General features: G+C 34.1%; 1 protein-coding gene across 3 annotated transcripts in view; it reads right to left on the bottom strand.

Moving 5' to 3' along the window:
• Window positions 1-16,060, bottom strand: part of slc4a11 (solute carrier family 4 member 11) — a 403,848-nt gene that overhangs the window by 74,364 nt on the left and 313,424 nt on the right. For all 3 annotated transcript variants that reach the window (XM_030126744.1, XM_030126745.1, XM_030126746.1), the window contains 3 exons: window positions 13,442-13,555; window positions 2,603-2,735; window positions 789-862 (listed from right to left, as the gene is read on the bottom strand). In XM_030126744.1, coding sequence (XP_029982604.1) covers window positions 789-862; window positions 2,603-2,735; window positions 13,442-13,555 — 321 coding nt within the window. The remainder of the gene's footprint in view (window positions 1-788; window positions 863-2,602; window positions 2,736-13,441; window positions 13,556-16,060) is intronic.

Below are 16,060 nucleotides of genomic sequence, written 5' to 3'. Positions count from 1 at the left end.
GACTTCCTAACACAGACAGGATCAAGATCAAGAAACAGCACATCAGAGATATCCTTAAAGAAATATTTAAGGAAATCAATTATGATATCACATTGATACATATGTATATATTTAGATTGTTTTTCTTTTTTTAAATGAATTCTGAATGTGTATGGACTATGGAAGTCTCATAATTTTTATAATGTTTATGTATTTATAAAGTAGAGGCTTTAAAATAAGCCACTTTAGGCTCTCTGCCTCTCCATTCACCTTTACTGTTTTATTATGACTTCGATCAATGTTATGTATGTCCAAAACAAATCAATAAAATATAATAAAAAATCAAGATCTAAAGATATTTTTGGCCTCAATAACTTTTTCCTGGTTAAATAAAGGTTATTTGAAATAAAATAAAAGTAGAAAGTGCATTAAAAAATATAGAGCGTAAAAGTACAAATGTACCATAATAGTACCAAACTATTTAAGCACAGCAACTGTTTGCCATGTGTCTGTATATTTAGATACATTTTGGATTAAAGTTTCCTAAAATCCGGACATCACCTTGTAATTCCCTGACAGGATGACACTCTGCTAATCCAGTACTGGTGCTGGATGTGACAGGTATGATGCTAGTGTTAGCACTGGTTCTGATTAGTCAGAGCTGACTAGTCAGATCCTGATTTGCACAGTCACAGTGCCAGTAATCCGGCAGCAAGAGGCCACTGTGAAAACACTGATATAAACAGGCTGCAGGCTGAGCTGGAGGAACAACAGAAGAATGTCCACCGTCTTGTGTTTGAGCAACTTACTATTGACTGTGCCTTTGACTGCATCAACAACAAATGCAGTGGAAATGAAGAGCGCGATGACCTCCTCTGTCGACCTGAAAAAACAGAAAAACAACAGAACAGACAGTGAAAAAAAAGGCATTGAAAACTTCTGATACAAACTGAAATAAAAATATGCACTGTTTCGCTGACGAGACCAATGAAAACGCAGTCAATATTGAAAAAAATATAGTTGTTGAAATAACACAGACAATCCAGAAATAAAATAAATGACACAATTTAAACATTTATTTAAACTATGAGGGCATAATTTTGGATATGACACGACAAAATGGAAATAAAAAAAGTGCTAAAAGATAATGATATAAAAGATGCGATTAACTGAAAACACTGTAAAAGTCAATATAAGTTGAAAATGATCTAAAAAAAAAAAAAGTTGCCAAATTAAAAGAAGCAATGAGATGAAAACAATGTAAAAGATGCTACGTGATAGAACACAGTGCAACAATACAAAAATTCCAAGAAAATTAAAAGAAAACAGAACTAAAAGATGATGTAAAAGATGCGATTAACTGAAAACATTGTAAGTCGCTATAAGTTGAAAATGATCAAGAAACAGTTGATTACTATATTGATATCTCTAACCATTTCCATGTTATAAAACATCAGAATATGGCATTATAAGTAAAGACAAATTTGTAATTTTTCAAACATCTGTAAAAAAAAAAAAAAAATGCAAACATCAAAATTTCTCAAAAATGTAAACAAGCTTCGTAGACGACAATGTCTACGGAGTTTGTTTACATTTTTGAGAAATTTTAATGCTAGGAGGCTACATATAAAATTTAACCTGACCAGTAGTTTTGGAGAAGATTGTTGAAATCTATACACTGGTGACCTTGAGTTTGACCCTTCAAGGTCACTCAAGGTCAAAGGTCATGAACCCAAATGAAAGTCCATACATGACTTCCTATCAGTGTTCGATATTCACTATATTGATATCTGTAACCAATTCCAGGTTACAAGCTATCAAAATATGAACCATTATAAGTATAGGCAATTTTTTTTAATTTAAAAAAAATTGTAAAAAATCTAAATTTGCCAAAACTGCAAACAAAATTTGTAGCCATTGTCCAACGGAAGCTACAAATAAAATTTGAAAAGACTCCAACCAGTAGTTTCGGAGAAGATTGTTGAAATGTAAACATTGGTGACCTTGAGTTTGACCCTTCAAGGTCACTCAAGGTCAGAGGTCATGGGCCCAAATTAAAGTCCATATATGACTTCCTATTAGTGCTTAATAATAACTATATTGATATCTGTAACCATTTTCATGCTATAAGCCATTAAAATATGGACCATTATAAGTAAAGGCAAATATTAAATATTTCAAAAATTTGCAAAAAATGCAGACATCAAAATTTCTCAAAAATGTAAACAATCTTTGTAGCTATTGTCCCAAAGAAGATCCAAAGAAAATTTGAAATTAATCTGACCAGTAGTTTCAGAGACGAAGATTGTTGAAATCTAGACAATGGTGACCTTGAGTTTGACCCTTCAAGGTCATTCAAGGTCAAAGGTCACAGACCCAAATGAAAGTCCAAATATGATTTCTATCAGTGCTCAATAGTAACTATATTGATACCTGTAACTATTTCCATGTTAAACCATCAGAATACATCCCATTATTAGTAAAGGCACATTTTTGGTCTTTCAAAAAATTCGTCAAACATGTAAATTTCTCAAAACTGGGTCAGGGTTATAAAACTGAGATGACTTAAAGTAAAATAGAGGTTAAAGTGAAGTGGATTGGGCTGAAACGGCATGAGTGAGACCTTTTGAAGAGCTTCATGAGGAGGCTGACGTTGAAGATCCCCCCCAGGATGAGGAAGAGGCAGTTCCAAAGGCCGATGCAGGCGTAGAAGGCTGGGAAGTCCAGGTTGTAGTCGTCACAGATTCCTCGGATAACTACGAACACAAGCACACAGTCAGATCTGGTACATTCTGACCCATCAGTACCAGTGGAACTCCAGTGGAACTCCAGTGGAACTCCACTACAGATTGTCTCAGGTTCATCAGAGTGGATTTTGGTTTATAAACACCGTTCCTTTCTCGTTCATTTAAATTCAGTCATTTTCAGGATTTTGAGAAGTTGTATTTGGAGGAAAAACAAACAAACAGAGAATGAGCAGCAGTAGAGGCAGATCCATGTTAGTTTAATCAATAAAACATGAAATTATCGATCACTTTTGGCAATTTTGAAAATACACCAAGTTCTAAAACAACAATGAGGACTGTTTTTGTTTTTGCCATTAGCAGAAAACAGAAGAAAAAAACTTGATCTATTTTTTCTTTATTTTCTTTCTTTCTTTCTTTCTTTCTTTCTTTCTTTATTTTACAGATTTCTCCATCACGTAATGTAATATTATTCTTGTCCACATTAAACCAAGAAGAAAGTTTGGAGTCATTATTTATAGGTTATTCAGCTGTTATTTGACTTGAGATTATATTGGTCTGTATGTGGAACCTGAAAAACAAAACAAAACGAACCCAAAAAAACAGTTCGACACCATTGACTGTTAATATCTTCCCTGTAATTTTCACACTTGGTAAATTCATTCAATGGACCAGATTGGAACTTTTTGCAGACCAGTTTGGGCCTGCAAAAAGGAAATTGAAATTGAAGAAAACAAGAGGTGGTCTAATAATTGTTTCCGTGACTGTATAAATATCATCTTAAAACACAAACTGATTAAAGCTCTGAGCTAATGGAGTTGTCGAACCTATAAGATTGCACAGCCAGCGGACTTCCTGTCTGATTTCTGTTTTATATTTATATGCGTTTTATTTTATTCTTCCTTTCAGACTGTTTAAGCAGCAGGTATGAGCTGACTCAATAAGGCTCCAATGGTCTTTCAGGCCGTAAGAACACATTATTTAACTGAAGACACACTTGTAATTATAACCAGATGTATTTATACCTTAATGATGTGATATTGATCGGAGTGTTAACTCACAGATTCACTAAGTGGACAGTTTGTTAGCTTTCCTTCCTGGCTTTAACTGCAGCAGCTGTGTTGTTTTTAACCTATATGAAATGAAATGAAAGTCACATTTCTTTTTTAAAATTACTGAAATTAAAGGATTCAAAGGTGGCTTTATTGTCTTTAATCCTGCACATACATGAGAATAGAACAGAATTAGCAAAGACCAATATACAGTCTACTCTCGTTAAACCGCCCGCCGTTATACCGCCATTTCCGCTTATCGCCATCCGCCAGCCCAGTTCCATGCACAAACAATACTTATACCATTGATTTCCCGACCGTTATACCGCCAGCGTCGCGGCGCGGCACCTCCGAGGTGCGCCGCCGTGGCACCTCCGAGGTGCGGCTCCCAGTGTTGTCTTTTCCGTGGAAACCGGGTCGAAATGGCTCTTTGAGTGTTAAAGGTTGCCGATCCCTGCCTTACAACATAACAGAATCAAGATTTATTTAGACACGCAATTAGAACGGGTTAACGGAGGCAGCATAGACATCATATAGTAAAGACATGCACATTATGGACGCAACCCGTTGTAACGCCATTTTCGCTATACCGCCAATTTGGCCATGAACGGAAATTGGCGGTATAACGAGAGTAGACTGTATATATATGTATATATATGTATGTATATATATATATATATATATATATTTATATATATAGTGTTTTTAATAATGTGACGTTGAAATGAAAATTGTCCCTTTCTTCCATTGTCAATGTAAATATTTTCATAATTTGATGGGGTTTTTTTGGGCTAAAGGAAAAGGAGTTTGACACCCCTAGTTTGGATGGTTTGGATAACTCTTTTTTTTTTTTTTTTTCTTTTTTTTTACGTTGTTTTTAGTGAAGTCATGGTAAACCAAAGTGTCAGTCATACATACAAGATACAACATACAAGAAAAAAAACAATGCTTGTGAAACAATGATTATGAAAACTGTCAATTAATTTCACTGTCAATGTATATATTTTCATAATTTAATGCTATTTTTTGCACTAAATCAAAGAGAAAAATGTCAAGTTGTCCTTATTTATAGGCTATTATGTTATTATTTTACTTGAGACTAAATTGGGCTGAAGGAAAAGGAGTTTGACACCCCTGGTTTGGATGACTTTTTTTTTTTTTTTTTTACATTCTTTTTATTGAAGTCAAGGTAAACCAAAGTGGCAGTCATACAAGAAAAAACAAAAACAATGCTTTTAGATTATGAAAACTGTCCCTTTCTTCCACTGTCAGTGTAAATATCTTCATAATTTAATGATATTTTTTGCACTAAAACAAAGAGAAAAATGTGGAGTTGTCATTATTTACAGGCTATTATGTTATTGTTTTACTTGAGATTAAATTGGGCTGAAGGAAAGTGAGTTTGACAACCCTGGTTTGGATGGTTTGGATAACTCTGTTTTCTTTTTTTTTTTTTTTTAACATTCTTTTTATTGAAGTCATGGTAAACCAAATTGGCAGTCATACAAGAAAAACCAATGCTTTTAGATTATGAAAACTGTCCATTTCTTCCACTGTCAACGTAAATATTTTCATACTTTAATGCTATTTTTTGCACTAAAACAAAGAGGAAAAATGTGAAGTTGTCCTTATGTATAGGCTATCATGTTAATTTACTTGAGATTAAATTGGGCTGAAGGAAAAGGAGTTTGACATCTCTGGTTTGCATAACTTTATCTTTTTTTTGTTTTGTTTTGTTTTGACATTCTTTTTATTGAAGTCAAGGTAAACCAAAGTGTCAGTCACACAAGAAAAACCAATGCTTTTAGATTATGAAAATTGTCCATTTCTTCCACTGTCAGTGTAAATATTTTCATAATTTAATGATATTTTTTGCACTAAATCAAAGAGAAAAATATGGAGTTGTCCTTATGTATAGGCTATTATGTTATTATTTTACTTGAGATTAAATTGGGCTGAAGGAAAAGGAGTTTGACACCCCTGGTTTGGATGGTTTGGATAACTCTTTCTTTCTTTTCTTTCTTTTCTTTTTTTTTTTTTTTTACATTCTTTTTATTGAAGTCATGGTAAACCAAAGTGGCAGTCACACAAGAAAAAAAAATGCTTTTAGATTATGAAAATTGTCCTTTTCTTCCATTGTCAATGTAAATATTTTCATAATTTAATGATATTTTTTGCACTAAATCAAAGAGAAAAATGTGGAGTTGTCCTTATGTATAGGCTATTATGGTATTATTTTACTTGAGATTAAACTGGGCTGAATGAAAATGAGTTTGACACCCCTGGTTTGGATAACTTTATCTTTTTTTTTTTTTTTTTTTTTTTTTTTTACATTCTTTTTATTGAAGTCAAGGTAAACCAAAGTGTCAGTCACACAAGAAAAACCAATGCTTTTAGATTATGAAAATTGTCCATTTCTTCCACTGTCAGTGTAAATATTTTCATAATTTAATGATATTTTTTGCACTAAATCAAAGAGAAAAATATGGAGTTGTCCTTATGTATAGGCTATTATGTTATTATTTTACTTGAGATTAAATTGGGCTGAAGGAAAAGGAGTTTGACACCCCTGGTTTGGATGGTTTGGATAACTCTTTCTTTCTTTTCTTTCTTTTCTTTTTTTTTTTTTTTTACATTCTTTTTATTGAAGTCATGGTAAACCAAAGTGGCAGTCACACAAGAAAAAAAAATGCTTTTAGATTATGAAAATTGTCCTTTTCTTCCATTGTCAATGTAAATATTTTCATAATTTAATGATATTTTTTGCACTAAATCAAAGAGAAAAATGTGGAGTTGTCCTTATGTATAGGCTATTATGGTATTATTTTACTTGAGATTAAACTGGGCTGAATGAAAATGAGTTTGACACCCCTGGTTTGGATAACTTTATCTTTTTTTTTTTTTTTTTTTTTTTTTTACATTCTTTTTATTGAAGTCAAGGTAAACCAAAGTGGCAGTCATACAAGAAAAAACCCAGTACTTTTAGATTATGAAAACTGTCCATTTCTTCCACTGTCAGTGTAAATATTTTCATAATTTAATGTTATTTTTTTTGCCTAAATCAAAGAGAAAAATGTTGAGTTGTCATTACTTATAGGCTATTATGTTATTATTATTATTATTATTATTATTATTATTATTATTTTATTTTTTTTTTAATTAATATTATTTTTTTAATTAATTTTTTTTTAACATTGTTTTTTTTTTAAGTCAAGGTAAACCCAGGTGGCAGTCAAATAAGAAAAAAACAATGCTTTTAGGCTTTCCACATCCCTCCCCCTACCCTACAAAGTCCTGGGCAATGCATCCCCATCTAAGATTAAATAAATAAATAAGCAAAATAAAGAAAAAAAACCCCAAACCAAATCAAAAAAACATATATTGGCAATAATATTAGTAGGTATGACACTCATCAGGCAGGTTTGGATAACTCTTGTCCTCACAGACCCTTTCAGTATCTGCACCAACCATCAAAGTTTCCCCCTCTTTTTCCTTCTTCCTATCATTTCGCTGTGGTCTGTGGGGTCTGATTGGTCAGTGGCGGTCAGCAGCCGGTGCTTTTATAGCTGTTTTGATCTGCTATCTCAAACATAACCTGCCCTGGAGCGGGTCAGGTTTGCAGGGGTAAATCACCACTGAGCTTTACTGTGGGTGTGAAAGTAAACCACCTTTGTGATACTGAAAACCCAGGCTTGAACCACAAGTTACCTCGATAACCTTTTAATCCCGCTTCCTGATTCTAGCCCCTGAGGAGTTGATATCTTGTTAGAATTCACCTAATTATGGACACACTCTCTTTGCTGACTGCACCAGTGACAATTATCTGATTGCTCGCCAGCTGAGACCAGCCTCCTTAGATTTGTTTCTCAAGTCCTGATGATAACGGTGAGCTGAAACATGCAGGGGCTCAGCTCTTTTATTTGAGGCTTTTTCATTTTTGGTGTTTTCTTGGATATGACCTATTTATCTACAGTCTAAGCACTCTCTTTTCTTCATGATACTGTAATACACAGGTGTCAAACATGTGGCCCGGGGGCCAAATCCGGCCCGCCAAAGGGTCCAATCCGGCCCGCAGGATGAATTTGTGAAATGCAAAAATTACACTGAAGATATTATGTACAAACTAGAACACTGAGGTCATCAAACGCAGGGTTACTAGCGACTCCCAGAAATATTACAAAGAAAATGGGGGACGCAGCCTTTACTAATTATGCACCAAAGTTATGGAATACAATTCCAAAAGACATTAGAGAAGCCAGTTTACTGAATATATTTAAAACCAAATTAAAAACATTTTTATTCTCATCAGCCTTTGAAAGGAGATAAAAATGGGGTCACAATTCAGGAACCAGGAATGTGTGCTGTTTTTATTTTTATTTTATTTTATTGTATTTCTGTTTTTATTTTTTATTTTATTGTATTTTAAATTTCATTTTATTTCTTGCACTCAAAAATTCTATGTATAATCAAATATTTTAATGTGCGCTGTTCTTATTTTTTATTTTATTGTATTTCTCTCAAATTTCATTTTATTTCTTGATGTATAATCAAATCTTAATGTATTTTAATATTGTATTTTTTCAATCAATGTGAAGCACTTTGGGCTACAATTTCTGTATGAAAGGTGCTATACAAATAAAGTTTATTATTATTATTATTATTATTATTATTATTATTATTATTATTATTATTATTATTATTATTATTATTATTATTAACAATCAATGGTGTCAAAAGCATTTTAATTCAGGTTCCACATACAGGGTGAGGAAGCAAAATTTACAATGAACATTTAGTTGTTTTTTCTCAGCAGGCACTACGTCAATTGTTTTGAAACCAAACATATATTGATGTCATAATCATACCTAACACTATTATCCATACCTTTTCAGAAACTTTTGCCCATATGAGTAATCAGGAAAGCAAACGTCAAAGAGTGTGTGATTTGCTGAATGCACTCGTCACACCAAAGGAGATTTCAAAAATAGTTGGAGTGTCCATAAAGACTGTTTTAAAGACAGTTTTTTTTGGTGTAAAAAAGTAAAATTACATGAAAATGTTTACATTACCAAACTATACAAACCTGAATAAATATGAACAAACAGAAATGTCTTAAGAAAAGTAAATACAATTTTACCAATATTCTGCTTGTTACTAAATGTTTTGTGCGACTGTAATGCACGTGTAAAAGATAAACTGATAAACTGAGGCATAATATCCTCCTGAGACCCAGTAAGTAAACATTTTCACCATTTTACATTAAATACTTGCCTTAATTGGAAACAGCATGACGCAACAATTTTTTCAGATACATTTTTAAAAAATTTTTTATATAATGTCCTTTCTACTAGACTTTTTTTTTTTTTTTTTTTTTTTAAGTAAAGCTGTGAAACTCTTTTCCACTACAGAGAACAAAAATATATTACTGGGTCTCAGGAGGATATTGTTAAAATTGCACTTGTTTTTCTTAAGACAATTCAAGTTGTTCATGATATTCAGATTTTTTAGGAAACTTTGTAGATGTAAACCTGATCATAATATAACTTTACTTTTGTAACTGTAATTATTTTACTGGTCCGGCCCACTTGAGATCAAATTGGGCTGAATGTGGCCCCTGAACTAAAATGAGTTTGACACCCCTGCTGTAATATGTACCAGGACCAAACAACACCTGTCTGTAAAAACCTGCATTCATGAATAAGCACAAACATCTCCATTCAGAAAAGTGCATGTTGTGTTTCCATGTGTAAAGGGGATGTTACATTAGCTCACATTAAATGACTACAGACTTCTCTTCAGGGCTTCCACAACATGCATAGACCTACAGTTGTCAAAAAAATTATTAGACCATCCCTTGTTTTCTTCAATTTCTTGTTCATTTTAATGCCTGGTCCAACTAAAGGTACATTTGTTTGGACAAATATAATGATAACAACAAAAATAGCTCATAAGAGTTTAATTTCAGAGTTGATATCTATTCATTTTCCGTGTTTTCTTGATAAAAACCTACATCACTTCAGTTCTTACATCAATATCTATGGCATTGTACTGACAAAAACAGTGTTTTTAGGCATTCCATGTTTTCCTTTCTGTTTTAGTCACATGATACACACACGAGTTAGAACTTGATTACGTAACTGTTGTTTCTGATGACTTTTGATGATCTAGTAATCTTTTCCACGACTATAGTTAGCAAAAGCAAAAATTGAAACAACCCATGAATAAATAATTTTGTCAACTACTGAATGGACTCTCAGTTATAATCTTGACACAAAACCATGAGTGACAGACATTTTTTGTCGTTGGGTCGGGTTACATTTTATCACTTGCACTTCCATTCAGCAGAAGAGAAGAAATGAGACTACCAAAGCCCCTGACTGACTGTAACAACTCCAGTCCAGTGTGTGGCAGTAAACATTAAAAAATGAGGAAAAAACAGCCTGTCAACACGCTATATAAGACTTAACCCTATAACGCCAAATGTATCATATTTGATACATGAGTTTTGAAGCCCTCTACATGATCAGTGTGATATTTATTTTCTTGAAAAACCTGATGTATACAATTAGATACATGCAATACACAGATAATCCAACAGGAGGAGGAATTCGTTCATCAGAGGCCTTTCCAGTGACACTACAAGACTGTCATTAATGAAGAAGGAGGCAGAACTTTGACAATTTTGAAAAGGAATTACCAATTTGTTAGACATGTTTTGTGTTATATTATGTTTTTGTTTGTTCAAAAATAATAATATTTGAGCATTGAGACCCGATGTATCAAATATGATACAAAATTGAAACTCATACATGGAGATTGATATTTGAAAAAATGTTTTTTGGTTGTTCAGAAGGACCAATAAAGGCTCCAGTTTCAAAGAACTGGAATTTTCTGTCAATGATTTAATGGTTCAGGCTTTACAGGGTTAAGCAATACTATGATGAGGTTTGCCATGACTTTTTTTTTCCCTGTGATGTTAAGAAGTTGCTTCGTTTACATCTTTTGGCTCATTTCTTTCATCAGTTCCTTCAGCCACATTGCCATAATGGTCTTCTAGTCTCTCATGTTTCCTCTCATATTGCCCCAAAAAGTACATGGAATAAATCTATTATGGCCAGTAAAAAACACACATCATAAGACCATATATTTCACGTTCATCCACTGAAATGTTATTCTATTCATGCTACCAGCCTCAGCCCGACAGTAAGTTGTTGTTGCTCATTAGATACGAGCAAATCTGTCTATTTAAAACAATATGATATATAACAACATTACAAAATTGGAATCATCACATTTTACTGATGAAAAACAAGTTGAATCCTAATACAATTGGTATCAGATATAATGACAAATGTGGGTTCTGTCAAAATAAATGTTCCAGTTTAACCAATAAAGACCCTAACATCCACCGACTTATTTTGGCATCGATCCAGCTGATGTCATCATGTCTATACATGTGCTGATGTCAGCACACCAATAGCCTCTATATATGTGCCAAGTCTGAAGTAAATTGAAACAAAATTGATGTTTTTATAGAAATGTGAAATTTTGCCCATTGTAAGTAAATGGGGAAAAAAAGATTTTAAAAATTCGTAAAAAAAATTGAACTTAAAAATACTTTTCCCAAAATGTAACCACATCTATTCTGGGTCACTGGCAATCTATAAACCAAATTTGGTATGAATTCAACCAATAGTTTTGCTGCTACAGACACGTGAAATTTTGCCCATTATAAGTAAATGGGGGGTGGTAAAAAGAAATTCAAACAAAATTAAAACTTTGAGCTATTTTTCCCAAAATGTAATCAGTGCTATTCAGGGCCACTGGATATCTATAAACCAAATTTGGTATGAATTCAACCAATAGTTTTGCTTCTACAGATGTGAAATTTCGCCCATTATAAGTAAATGGGGAAAAAAAAGATTTTAAAAAATCATAAAAAATTGAAACTTTGACCTGTTTTTACCAAAATGTAATCACATCTATTCCGTGTCACTGGCAATCTATTAGCCTAATTATGTATGAATTCAACCAATAGCTTTGCTGCTACAGACATGGGAAATTTCGCCCATTATAAGTGAATGGGGAAAAAAAAAAGATTAAAAAAATTCATAAAAAATTGGAACTTTCACCTATTTTTCCCAAAATGTACTGACATTTATTCTGGGTCACTGGCAATCTATAAATCCAATTTGGTATGAATTCAATCAATAGTTTTGCTGCTGTAGACATGTGAAATTTCACCCATTATAGGTAAATGGGGAAAAAAAAAGATTGAAAAAATTCATAAAAAATTGAAACTTTGAGCTATTTTTCCCAAAATGTAAGGTCATCTATTCTGGGTCACTGGTAATCTATTAGCCTAATTATGTATGAATTCAACCCATAGCTTTGATGCTACAGACATGTGAAATTTCACCAATTATAAGGAAATGGGGGAAAAAAAAAATTCATCAGAAATTGAAACTTTGACCTATTTTTCCCAAAATGTAATCACATCTATTCTGGGTCACTGGCAGTCTATAAACACAATTTGGTATGAATTAAACCAATAGCTTTGCTGCTACAGACATGTGAAATTTTGCCCATTATAAGTGAATGGGGAAAAAAAGATTTTAAAAAATTCATTGAAAATTGAAACTTTTATCTATTTTTCCCAAAATGTAATGATATCTATTCTGGGTCACTGGCAATTGATAAACCCAATTTGGTATGAATTCAACCAATAGTTTTGCTGCTCGAGTGTAAACAAACAAACAAACAAACAAACCAAAAACAACACCCCTTGCCTCCCCTTCGAGGGGCGGAGTAATGATAAAAGAAAATGACTGAGCGTAACCCAAACTTTGAAATAACCCTTGGTTGAGTCTCCGTAAGTGACTGCAGAGACGCATACAAACACAATGTCATTCAAACAACACAAAAATGACAAAAGAACTACAATGGGTTTACAAAAAAAACAAAGTATTTGGTTGTAATCTTGTGCAGCTTTGTGTGTACATGAGTTACAACTTTACAAACACGCCATTGTTCAGCTCAGACAGGCTGCTGGAAATGTGGTCTAATTATCCCCATGAGAATGTGCTTAGCCCAATTGTAACCCATTTACTTCAAAGATCATCACACCACAAACCCAGCAAACTGCGTTGGTATTAAAACTACATCTTGGCATCGTCGTCGCTGCTTTTCCTCATCGCTGGCTGATTCTGCAGCTTCCAGCCGTCAACATTGTTTAAATTCCAAACAGCAAAACAACGCTGTTGGGTAAAAACCATGTAACAGTTTATGTGTTGTTGTCTCTTTGCAGCGAGGGTAAAGTTTACATGTTCATGTGTGCGATGAGTTATAGTTTCCTGACCCGTGGGCTTCTGTAACCAACCCTTACATAACATCAGAGTCCTTTGAGCTCCTGACAAAAACAAAAACAAAAAAAAAAAAAGCAGGAAATTTGGAGATACGCTTACACTGATGGGGTGTGTTTATGACTAAAACAGGGCAGAGGAGTTTTTTTAACTGCTGTTGTACTCAGTTAGGTGCCCTCTGCTTTTGATTTTTAACCGTAATCTTCTTAGCGGCCGCCCCCATCCTTTTTCAAATCAGCCATCTGCAGAGTCTGTGAAAAAATGGAAGTGTGTTTTGGCTGAGCTGAATGAAAGAGAAACCTACCGCTGATGAAGATGGCAAGGGGAGCTGTGGTTAGAGGGATGACTAGAGGAGAACCGGCGAACAACGAGTAGATGACCCCGCCGATGCACTGGCCGATGATGGTCTTGCGGACATCTGGACGGAGAGGACACACACAGAGATAACACAGGAGGAAATACTCATGTGTGCTGATTAATGTGCACGGATGGCTGCTAGGTTACGCTTCCGATCGGAGAGTTTGACTTTCAACAGTAAAGTCTGAATGTATTTTTCCCAAAGTCAATGAGATAAACCTACAAACAGAGATGCCGGGATTCAAACGTCGTATAAACCCTCGTCCTGCAGAGCTATTGAAAGGCACACGACCACAATTAAACAGAAAACACATGTCTTCCACAATCAGTTTCTCCAATTTTTAGAATCAGTGACTGATATCTCATCATCATAACTTACAAAATGAGACCATACCCTGTTTGTTTTTTGTTTTTTTTTAAGATGTTTGATTGTGTATCAGTCATATGAAAATGTTGACCTTTATTCAAGTCACTAATAAAAAAAAAAAAAAAAAAAAAAAAATAATAATAATAATAATAATAATAATTAGGGATGCACCGATACCACTTTTTTCCAGACCGAGTACGAGTACTTACATTTGAGTACTTGCCGATACCGAGTACCGATACGAGTACTTAATAATCCCATTCCAGTTCTTAGTTCCTTTTGTAAATGTGCTTTATTGTCGTTGTCATTAGTCTGACTGGAACAAAGTGCTGCTACTGACATTTAATGTTTTGGAATGAGCGTTTGTCAATTAATCCACCAGGGGGCGCCGCTCTGAATTAACCATACTGGACAAATACCACCAAGAAAAGTAAAGTTTTTTTGATAAGAATAAGAAGAAAGTCAGTAATAACAAACATGGAGACGACAGAGGTAACACTAATGTGATACTAATATTGTGATATAATATTTCTATTTTTAAGGTTATTAAGGTTTAAAAAGTGAAGCTTCAGCAGGTAGAGAAAAGAGAAATGAGCGCTAAGTTTCGTTTTCACTTCCGCTGGTGGCGGTCTGCACCGCTCCATACTCCTCTCCGTCTGGGTACTCATCCGCCAGCACTTGAAAAACGGATGGAATGTACGCAGAGGATGGACAGAACGCTGCGTCCGTATCTGTCTGCGTCTGTAACGCTACTTGCAGTCAGCGTTACTTTTATCATCGTCATTTATTTTGAAAAATCTCCACACTCTTCACACTCCACACAAATTATTCCTCCTCCTCGTACCTGCTGCACTGAACTGGGAATGTCACACGGCCTTAAGTGGTATTGGTGCATTTGTATTGGATTACTTTTACGAGTACGAATATGAGTACACACACTGAGTATCGGAGCTGATACCCGATACTCGTATCGGAATCGGTGCATCCCCAATAATAATAATAATAATAATAATAATAATAATAATAATGATAATAATAATGGATTAGATTTCTATAGCGCTGTTAGTTATATCAGTGGTACCCAACCATTTTTAACTCATGACCCCATTTTAGCATCACAAATTTCTGGTGACCCCACACATTCAAAACGGAGACTGTCTTTTTTTTTTTTTTGCTAAAATTAATTTGTTTTTGATCATGTAATAGTTTGCCATACTATGTTGCAAATAAACGTTAATTTTAGAGGACCATGTTGTATAGTTCTTGTTATCTGATGATTCTATGTGCTCCAAACAAAACTAAACTAACTAAAAGATGTTACAGATAAATGTTAAACTACCTCAGATGATACAAGATGTCATTCCAGACGTGGAAAAATAGTGTAGAAAATTTGTTTTTTTCCTGCTGTTTAATACAGGTGAATGCAGATATTTATCACTAGGGATGGGAATCGAGAACCGGTTCTTTTTGAGAACCGGTTCCCAGTAGCTCGGTTGATGCAAACATACCCATTTGTACTCTTTTATTTCCTCACACAATGAGAATTGATAAGAGAATCGATAAGGAATCGGATCGAGAAGCAAAATCGATAATGGAATCGGAATCGTTAAATTCTTAACAATCCCCATCCATATTTATCACAGCTGAGCAAAATTTTAATTGCATTTAGCTCCAATAATTACAATAATATGATTATGTAATGACCATGACAGGCCTAAAAAGACAGAATTATCACCAAATCCTAATGATGGTTTTTGGCAGAGATGCACCAATTGACTGACCGGGCTCAGAAAACACCCACTAACACGCCGTCGTAACAGATTTTCTTCCCCATATGAGGAAAACACAGAGAATAAACTTATTAGAAGTGACTTGCCAAGTGAAATGAACGTAACACGTCTGTGCGGCGGTGGTGCCGAGCTGCTAAACTGAGCTATTAGGAAACACTCATCTGCTACTGCAAGATGATGGTGCTGACAGTTGACAGAGATGCTAATATGTTAGAGAAAGTGCAACATACTGCACGTCATTTTTAGTTGGATTTTATGTATACGTAAAGCTTCATCTGGTAATTGATTCTGAGATTTAAAAGAGAGTAGGAATAGACGCTGTAAACTGGTGCTAAATGAGGAAATGAGTTTAGAAAAGTTTCAGGATTAAACATTTTCCGAAAACACAAATCATATGAGCTGGAAAATC

Source organism: Sphaeramia orbicularis, chromosome 22 (genome assembly GCF_902148855.1).
Source record: "Sphaeramia orbicularis chromosome 22, fSphaOr1.1, whole genome shotgun sequence".
In the NCBI taxonomy this organism is placed as follows: domain Eukaryota; kingdom Metazoa; phylum Chordata; class Actinopteri; order Kurtiformes; family Apogonidae; genus Sphaeramia; species Sphaeramia orbicularis.
Note: the sequence above shows the minus strand (reverse complement) of the source record. Positions and strands in the feature narration are given on the sequence as shown.